This window comes from Mangifera indica, chromosome 10, assembly GCF_011075055.1.
Source record: "Mangifera indica cultivar Alphonso chromosome 10, CATAS_Mindica_2.1, whole genome shotgun sequence".
NCBI lineage: Eukaryota > Viridiplantae > Streptophyta > Magnoliopsida > Sapindales > Anacardiaceae > Mangifera > Mangifera indica.
The window spans coordinates 15,384,502-15,394,502 of record NC_058146.1 but is presented as its reverse complement, the minus strand read 5'-3'; the positions used below and the strand labels follow the sequence as shown (position 1 = coordinate 15,394,502).

The following is a 10,001-nucleotide window of genomic DNA, read 5'->3' as shown; positions in this document are numbered from 1 at the left end:
TTGTGTGCATGTGAATTGTTGGATGATATCGACTTTGGAAGATCAAATCATTGAAGCGTTTACTATGTACGTGATGCCAATTAGGTAATGACATTGCACAATAGACACACTAAATGCTTCTGTTGACTATCATGAGATGATATTAGTAGGAGTGACTGTGAAAGTCATATTATGTGAATGAATAATTAATGAATTATTTTTTAAGTATGACTAATAACGATGAATCACATGAATATGTAAAATGTAATTAATAATTCATCATAGGATTGCATTAGTGTACTATTAATCATTCAACCTAAGATGTTACAATTGGATCTAATATGGATACATATGTTTTATATGGTGTAAAATTATAAAACTATTCATGTCATGTATAATAAGCCAGATTGGTTATCCGTTGTTTGTATGCAGAAACAAGTGATAGTCAAGAAGGAATCCGTCAACTCAAAATAATTTGATTTCAAATTCATATACGAATGTCAATAAATATTGAAAATAAAAATATCTGGTTAGAGTATTAAAAAAGTCACATAAAAGTAATTATTATGACTTACATTTTTCTCATGTACTTTGAATTAGAACCCAGTATACTTAATCTTACTCTTACTTTTATGTTGTTTTAAGCATGAGTGAGACTATGTGACCTTATAATGAGTATTCATTAATAATGATGTATCACTATATAATTGAATATTATTTCAAATTTATAGTAGGCTATTTGTGAATCTATTTTCTGTTAAAATAAGAACTTTACTGAAACTTCGTATGCTCAATCTCTCACGTAATTATCTCTATGGTGAGATTACAAAGACCAATAAATAATTGTTTGTTTTGGAGTCATTAGACCTTATTTCAATCATCTGAGTGGAAAGATTCTTGCATAAATCCCTTTTGTTAGATTATCTCTCAAAGTTCAACTTGTCCTAAAACAATTTGAGTGGGAAAATTCCAACAGGGCAACATTTTGACACTTTAAACCAATATTCTTAGAATTGGATTGGACATTAGCTCAATAGAGAGGATAGTTTGGCCGTTTGACTCTTGGTTAGACTATTTAATTATTTAAAATTAATATTTATAATAAGTTTGTATAATTTATTATTAAATATATAATTTGAATTATTTTATCATTAAAATAAATTTAGTTTGATGGTATACATGCTCAAAATTGATACATGAGAACTTTGATTTAAGTCCTAATAATGAATTAAAAAAATTAACTTTTTAGTAACCTAGCTCAAATCGTCCGATCCAATCCGATTTTACTTTAAAAAGGGTTTTCAAATGAATGTAATTGTTTTTGTTAGCAGGTGACGGTTCGAATGATCGAAGCGTTGATTTTTAAAAGCATGCTTTGAATATAAGTGGATCAACATATATCCGCAATGAATTGTTACATGGAGATCTCATTGGAATCAATTATACTAGTAACAACAATCCCTCAACTTCAATAAGTGTTGAAGTTGAAGATGCCTACTGGTGGGAAAAGTTGTTTTAAGCAATTGTAATTATCAGCTATGGAGTTGGCTTCTAGTAAGGGTAGATCCGAATTGAGTTAGTTTGGTTTGAATTGGTGTTTGGGTTGATTCAAACTAGAGTTTCAATTGGGTAGTTAGACTACAATTTAGTTCAAATCACACTCTAACAACACTATTTATCCCACTTGTACTATTATTTTTCTTACCAGTGATACTATTCATCTCACCAATGACATTTTTGATCAATTCAAACAAGCTTGAGTCCAGATTCAACTCAGTTCTTATCTAACACTAGATTCTAGAGATTTTTTAAGGTTCTCTTATTTGATGAGTATTGGAGGAACATATTGGTGGGTTTGATGCAATGGACATGCTGTATCTAAAAGGTCCATCTTGACCCAAAATGCTTCGGGAACTCCATAAATGTTATTGGGTCTATGATTTTCTTGTGGAAAAGACCCAATTAGCATTTATTAAGTTTCGAGTGTCCAACAAATGGTATTAGAGCATAAAGTTTAAACAATTCCATCCAATCCACCACCAAAACACTAAGTGGAGGGACTTTACATACAAGTTTGTGATGTGGATTATGTGACGAAAGGCAAAACCTAGAGCATTTTGCAAGATGATTTCCCGAACATGAAGTTTTAGAATTATTATTTTGTTTTGAAACTTTCAAATTTTATATTGTAAATCATAGGAGAAAAATCACAAACATTAATGTTATAGTTGCTTGCAAGAAAAGCACAATAGAAATTGTAAACTAAGATTGATTATCAATTAGTGTCTTCATACTAAACAATACTTGATCGAGACCTTTGTTTTTCAAGATACTAATTTACACGAAGGCGTCAAGTTCCCTTGATGTAACAACTGGATAATAAAAAGATTGCAATGTTGCTCTACAAATATGGTAGCTATTTCATTAACAAACTGATTTTTCCTTTGATGGGATCCTAGTGGAAGTTGCTTCATAGATATCGCCCTTCCATTGAAAGCGTATCCTGCAGTAGTAGATCTACGACCATAAATCATATCTCTCAAGCAAGCTTGACTTACGAGACTTCAACTATTATTATTTTAAAAATCCCTTGGACACTTGTCTTCTGCAACATCATTATTTCTTCTTATCTACATGTAAAAAGTTAAAAACATCAGTATCAGGCCTGAAATTCCGAGACCTACTACAATACCAACAATCATCATAGTTTGGTCCTTCTAACATAAACTAATGATCGTATGAAATTTTGGGTAGGAAAATGCAGTTTTATGTATATCAGAAAACATAAAATGTACAATCGTCATTAACTCATCTTACATCATATAATGCCCAAAGGAATTACATAGTGTACCTAGAATGACACTAGGATGCAACAAATCCCTTTACCAACCCAAAAAGGTGGATTTCAATATGGTTCTCAGATGCATTAACATTACATTTCTTTGTCATTGCGATACTATTTCCGCCTGCTTTTTTTGATATGCCAAATTTTTATTAACTGCAGAGTTCCCTACAGGATCAATTATGAGAGTAAATAGATGAAATTGCAATGGTAGAAGCTGTGTATTCAAGGACAAGAACCAAAATTCTCCAGCAAGTTCACATGAGCAAAGATATAAAAAACATGCCTTCCAAGACTCCTCCATGTTTGTGAGCCTTGATTACCAAAAAGTTGCCTCTACAAAGGACAAGCTTACATTGTAAGGTCTATTCTCCAGACTAAGTCCATAATATCTAAGTGATCCAGAGGATTGCCTTGAAGACTGATAAAGCTTTGGGGCTACAGTTCCAGTCACTTGTGAGTTGGTATTTTGAACATGTGTGTTGAATCTGTTGATTGTCGATGAGAAAACAAATCAGCATCACTAGTTGCCCCATTTTCTGCATCAAGTAGATTAGAAGAAGCTCCACCAATATCATTGTTATCAGCCTTATACACTATGCTATCAACTTTCATTTCTTCACCACCACACTAGATTGCAAAACTTGAATCTGTATATCGCAAACGTATACTACACTATCAGTTTGGCCCTGTTATCCTAACTAGAGCTTAATGAACAAACAATTTACAAAACAACAACAACAATATAGTAGAAAGGTAAATTGGTAATATACTAAATTTTATAAAACAGTTATACAGCTGAAAGAAAGAAGCTTACAACATGGAGCATTCTTACTGTAGGGGAAATTTCTCTGCAAACAATTCAATCCGGGGAGAATACTGGCAAGCACAGAGAACATTACCAGTTATGTTTGTTAAAGCGCAGCATATCCCATTGCTGAGCCTATATATGTTGAGTCATTTTTTTCTTTCAGCAAGTGCATTCTTTCAAAAGAAAAAATCTGACATCTTATATTTTGAAAAAGGAACTATAACCAACCAGATGTTTGAGCCGTCAAACATGAAATTGCTGGCCACTAGATTCCTGTTCAGTCCAATGCATAGATCAATTATACTTCGAAGCATGAAGTATACTTGCTAGGGATGTAGTACATCAAATCATAACTCGAGAAATAATTGTAAGATAAATCCCTGAACAAAATAGAATTTAAAAACCAGATGAATGATCTGGAAACACCAGATGAATAGGAAACATATGCATATCAATCTGGAAAGAAACTACTCAGTCAAGACTTCCAATTGTTTTCATCAATTACTTACAATTATTGTCTAGATTTTTAAAATTTAATGGGATGGACTAACACCAAGATACATATTTGTAGCAGTAGTGCATTGTTCATTCTTCTTCAGTTTGTATGATAAAATTTATTTCTTTTTCTTCTTAATCTATTCACGAAGCATTTGGCACCAATACCTCTTTGACATTTGAGCCTCTAAAACTTCCAAGGAAGATATAACGAATATTGACATATAACATCCATCTAATTTGACATGATATATATGCATAATTCTCAAGAAAACTGAAGCTCAAGCTTACATGTTTTTAAGATGTACAGCCTTTTGCTGAGGAACGGTTCCTGATAGGCCATTGTTTCCAAGAAACCTGGCCATAGAGACAACAAACAAAATAATGTATGCTAAACAAGAAAATAAGGGTAAGATAAAAATCTAAAATAAAATAAACTAACTTAAATAAAATGGTCAAATCTTAAATATATGAAGGTAAGCTTCAACAAATTTACAAGTAAGAGTATCAATGCTGAACAAAGCACTTGAAATTTGACAATCAAGTTGTTGAAAACCAAATCCCTGCAGAAAGGGAAAAAAACCATTAAAGAAGACCCACGTAAACAATAAGAGACACACTCATGGAATTATAATACTAACTTACATTGTCTGTAAACTTTTATATTCTTCAATGTCAGATGGCATGCTAACATTGATCACAACATTTCTAGGATATCCAGAGGGAAAGGAAGATTGATCAGTATTAAATGAATCAGCTAAGAAAGGAAATATTGCAGTACACCAAATGATAGAAAAAAAAAATCAAACACCGGAAAAAAAAAGCAGCTTGCAGTGTGGAGCACTCTTATTATAAGCCAAGTTTCTCCAAAGACAGCTCAATCCAAGGACATTACTGGCAATCATAAGGACATTGTTTTGCATCACAAATATCAACACCCTGTAATCTAATCCTTCACAGAATAGAATTTCAACAACTATTTTTTCTTTTCCCCTTTCAATAAGAAAATTTAGGATCCGAGATATTAAAACTAAGATATTATGGATCCCTAAGCTCGTTTCTCTCTTTAATCTACACATACAATAAAAACAATGTTTGACTTCAAGTTATTTTATAGAATTTCATGTTCAAGTTATCATATATCTTACTAAGAAAGATGAATATGCAAAAATTATATTTCAAATCTTGAGATGACAACGTCAAGGATGAAGATAAAATTAAAAAGGAAAAAAAAATAACTGTGATAATTGAAACCTAAATAGAAATAAAATCTGAAACTTTATTGGAATAAATATGTGTTGCCATAAAACAATTAAAGTGATATTTAAGGTGAGCAGAAAACTAAATAGAAATAAAACCCAAATAGAAATAAAAGGCTGAATCTCCATGAGACCTACAATATATGTTTACAAATGAGGTTAATTTTAAGGTGAGCAGAAAACTAAGAAATATTTAAGAAACCCAACAATTTGTACTATCTAAAAGCCAAATAATTTGTACCCGAAAAACATGAAGACAATAGATCCCACATCAATGCTAAATACGTTGAAGAACTAAAATGAATAACCCCTCCTGTAATTCAGTGGAATTAGTGCTCCAAATTAGGCTATTTCAACGGAAATGGAAGAATTTAATTATGAGATTGAAAACTCACACATCTGATTCAAGTTTTCCCTGCATACATATAAAACAAAGAATAGGATAAGTATTGTGTTAGTACTAATTTTAAACCAAATGAAGAAGAAGAGATATGGATTGGTCATACGGTCATACCTAATATTTTGTTGACTTGATAATCTCTTCTTCAAGTTGAATGTTTGGGATATGAGCAATCTTGGACCAATCTTCACCTGTTCCTGGTTTGCACTTTTCCCTCAGTTTAGGACAGCCTTTAATTATTTGTTCCCTCAAAGAGTTGAGACGATTCATATCCTCTGGCAGAGATGACAATTCTGGACAGCCATGAATGAATAGTTCTCCCAAAGTGTTTGTCGAACACTTAAGAAGCCATTGCAGAAATTTCACCAGTTGTGGTAAATCATGGATTTGAATCAATCGAAGAGGAACTCCTGTGTCTTGCTTATCTGATCCTGTGCTCAAATCAAGATTAAGCCTTTCACAATCTTTCAACGAAAGTTTTTCGTTTGAGCTTAAGTTTCTTACACCACGTGGTAATGAGATTAAACTTGGACATTCAAAATTCCAAAGTCTTTGAAGGGCTCTCAGGCAACCAATATCTTCACACATTTATTATAAATTGCTGCACTTGTGAATCCATAAAAATCAAAGATGTTGTTTTGCATCTCAAACATCAACACCCTGAAATCTACTCTTTGGCAGAACAGAATTTCAACAACAAATGTTTTTTATTTTTAATAAGAAATAAAATCTGAAACTTTATTGGAATAAACTTAGAGTGTACTAATTGTTCATTTGCACAAAACTTTATTGGAATTATATTTGTAAACACCAAAATTCTGAATCAATCTAGAGGAAGATATGCTTTACTAACTGCACCATTTGGCTCAATCTCCCTGAGTCCTGCAATTATGTATGTATGTATATAAAAACCCAACAATCTTTAAAATTGTATAATCTAAAAACTAAATGATTTGTACCTGAAAAAACATGAAGGTGTAGATCGAACATCAATGCTTAATACATAGAAGAAGTAAAATGGATAAATCCTCCAGTCAATTGGTTGAATTAGCGTTCATAATTCATGGAAATTGAAGAATTTATGAGATTAAAAACTCATACATTTGATTCAAGTTTCCCCTGCATACATAGAAAATAACAAAGTTAAAGAAAGGAAGGAGAAACAAAGAAGTTAAGTTTTGTTACCAAAAGTTTTGACTTTTGTTACCAAAAGGAGAGACAAACAAGCTGTTCAAATTTTGAAATTCATATCTGAAGATAAACCAATCAAATTGTTACCAAAAGTTTTGACTTGAAACAAATAATTATGTCAAGAATATTTGCCTACTAACTGATTAAGGAGAAGAGATATGGATTGGTCATACCTAATTTTCGGTTGACTTGATAACCTCTCCATCAAGTTCAATCTGCGGGATATGAGCAATCTTGGGCCAATCTTCACCTCCTTCTGGTTTGCATCTTTCCGTCAGTATAGGACAGTCTTCAATTATTAGTTCTCTCAAAGCGATGAGATGATTGATATCCTTGGGTAGAGATGACAATTCAGGACAATTCCAAACCCGAAGAGCTTGAAGTTTTTGCATTGACTCTGGCAGTGCCTTCAAGTTGGAACAATTACCAATACGCAAGGTTTGCAGCGTGTTTGTCGAACAGCGAAGAAGCCATTGCGGCAATTTCACCAATTGTGGTAAATTATCAATTTCAAGCAATCGAAGGGGAGGCCCTGTGCTATTGAGTTCTTCATGATTGTGTTGCTCATCTGATCCTATGCTCAAATCAAGATTAAGCCTTACACAATCTACCAAACGAAGATCTTCTAATGAGCTTAGGCTTCTTACACCACGTGGTAATGAGATAAGACTTGGACATTGGGAAATGTGTATTATTCGAATGACCCTCAGGCGACCAATATCTTCACACAAATATTTTAATTTGCTACAATTGCGAATAATTAAAAATCGAAGAGAATTCAAGCAGCCAATTCCATTATTTGGTAGATGCTTTTGCACTGTGGTTAAGGTTAACCCTCGCAGATTAATTAAGTATTTAACATCTCCACTTAACTCTTGTAGTTTCTTGCACTCAAACAACGATAAATATTGCAAACTTTGTAGCTTATAAATCGAACTTGGGAGTTTTTTTATTTTCGGGTTAAATGATAATTCCAAATATCTCAAATGCTTCAGATTACCAATTCTTTTAGGCACTGCTTCAATACCTAAACCAGATAAATGTAATAACCGCAAAAACTGAAATCTTGAGACAATTAATTCTAAAAATGATTGGCTAACAGTAATATTTTCTCCAACACGTGTAAAAAACATAATGCTTCTTAAATTACCCCTTACACTATTAATTTGGTTAGGTAAAAAGCTTGGAGCCTCTTCTTGACTTGCATCCAAATGACATAATAAATGACGATAAGAAGTTTTGGTAGTAATTAGGGTACTCCCTTTCACTATGAAGCCCTCATTTTGGAACAATAATGTGGCAACATCATGCATTAGATCATGTATTTTAAATGAATAGACACCATTTTCACAATCTTGAATATCTTGAAAGAAAGATCTCCACATTAATTCTTTTATATATTGCATGCCAATAGTTTCCAAATCTTCATTTTCATTGGGGGCTTCGAGAAGCCCATTGGCCATCCAAAACTTAATCAAGTTAAAGTTCCAAAATGTGAAGTCTTTTGGAAATATGGAGCAAAAGACAAAACATTGCTTCAAAGGAGGCGACAAATGATTATAACTTATTTTTAGAGCATGTAAAATACTATTATCCTTTTGATCTAGCTTCCATATCTCAGTATCCCTCACATTTATCCAATCTTGTTCAAAATTTGAAGAATAAAGAAGACTTCCTAAGGCTCTTACTGCCAATGGAACACCTCTACATTTTTTTACAATTTCTTTTCCAATCTCTAAAAGGTTGGGATGTTGTTTTTCTTGACCTTCTTTAAATGCATATTTAACAAACACTAACAAACATTGATTAAGAGAAAGACCTTTTAACTTATATGTAGATACAGATCCCATAATCGAGGCAACATGATCACTACGTGTAGTTACTATGATTTTACTTCCACTAACGCACTCCATTAATAAATTTCTTAAATCATACCACAACTCATAGTTTTCATTCCAAACATCATCCAAGACTAACAAATATTTTTTATCTCTTATAATATCACGTAGGGTTGTTTGCAATTGGTCCATACTCATGTGATTATATTTTTGCCCAATCGCAGAATTGATAATGTCAATCAAAAGCCTTTTTAGAGAAAATTCATCCGACACACAAATCCACATCTTCAACTTAAAATAATCACTCACTTTGTCATCATTATACACCAATTTAGCAAGCGTGGTCTTTCCTAAACCTCCAATTCCAATAATAGAAATAACAGAAACATTTTCATGACCATCATTTGGACACAATAAAATTTTCATAACCTCCTCTTTGTCTTTATCTCTACCAATAACATCTGAAGCGCGCACAAAAGAGTGGGTTTCTCTCTCCCAATCTAAAATATTATTACTATAAATTTTCTCAGTGAGATTAAAATCATCCTTTTCAATAGCTATTTTTGCCAACCTTTTGTTAATCTTCTTGATTTTATGGCCCAACCTAAAACGGAAAATGATTGGATTTGAAGATAAAAAAAGTGGTGTACCTTTCTTGGAATGCTTTGACCATTCATCACTTGCTTACACAAATCTTTCACCTCAGTTTCATCCAAAACATCTTCAACATCATAGCAAACCTCCTTAAGCTTTTCCAACCAAACTCTCAGCTTCTCATTTTGGGTTTGTTTCTCCTCAGCATCTAAGAGAACAGCTTTGATGGTGGTTAAGGTGCCAGCAAGCTCTTGTACATCATTCTTGACACCCCATCCCAAGGAGACTTCATTGGAAGTAAGGGACATCACCTTACTCAAGAGTTCCCCAGCAATAACAGAAACAATTGTTTCTGCCATATTTTTTAAAGAAAGAAAGTTGCAGGTTGTTGTGATATTATTGAAGGGACGAAAATGGATTGTTGTATGAAACAGTGATAAGAGGGCAAGACATGTATATATATATTATTTTAATAAAAGTTGCAACTTGCAAGCTGTATGAAACAAATAGGAAGAAAGCAAATACGCGTATGAACAACGGACCCTCTTGGGCTCCATTCCAGACCCCATTTTTGGCTCTATATCTGACTTTT

The 10,001-nt window shown here is 32.8% G+C and overlaps 1 protein-coding gene across 1 annotated transcript; it reads right to left on the bottom strand.

Annotated features, from left to right (window-relative positions):
• Window positions 1–2,230: 2,230 nt before the first annotated feature.
• LOC123226797 (putative disease resistance protein RGA4) lies at window positions 2,231–9,768 on the bottom strand. The gene is made up of 12 exons (XM_044651317.1): window positions 9,506–9,768; window positions 7,151–9,419; window positions 6,746–6,905; window positions 5,901–6,668; window positions 5,782–5,801; window positions 5,628–5,699; window positions 4,773–4,835; window positions 4,624–4,690; window positions 4,419–4,484; window positions 3,639–4,012; window positions 2,831–3,471; window positions 2,231–2,609 (listed from the first exon to the last, which is right to left on the bottom strand). Exons 1-2 carry the CDS (start codon window positions 9,766–9,768, stop codon window positions 7,151–7,153), a joined length of 2,532 nt encoding a protein of 843 aa, XP_044507252.1. The 3' UTR covers window positions 2,231–2,609; window positions 2,831–3,471; window positions 3,639–4,012; window positions 4,419–4,484; window positions 4,624–4,690; window positions 4,773–4,835; window positions 5,628–5,699; window positions 5,782–5,801; window positions 5,901–6,668; window positions 6,746–6,905.
• Window positions 9,769–10,001: the final 233 nt, after the last annotated feature.

Bases quoted from the DNA above. Each gene is read 5' to 3' on its own strand.
- LOC123226797 (XM_044651317.1), bottom strand. From the start codon at position 9,768: ATGGCAGAAACAATTGTTTCTGTTATTGCTGGGGAACTCTTGAGTAAG. The intron at 9,420-9,505 runs GTGTAAGCAAGT...TTTCCGTTTTAG, and splicing joins GAAACTGAGGTGAAAGATTT to GTTGGGCCATAAAATCAAGA.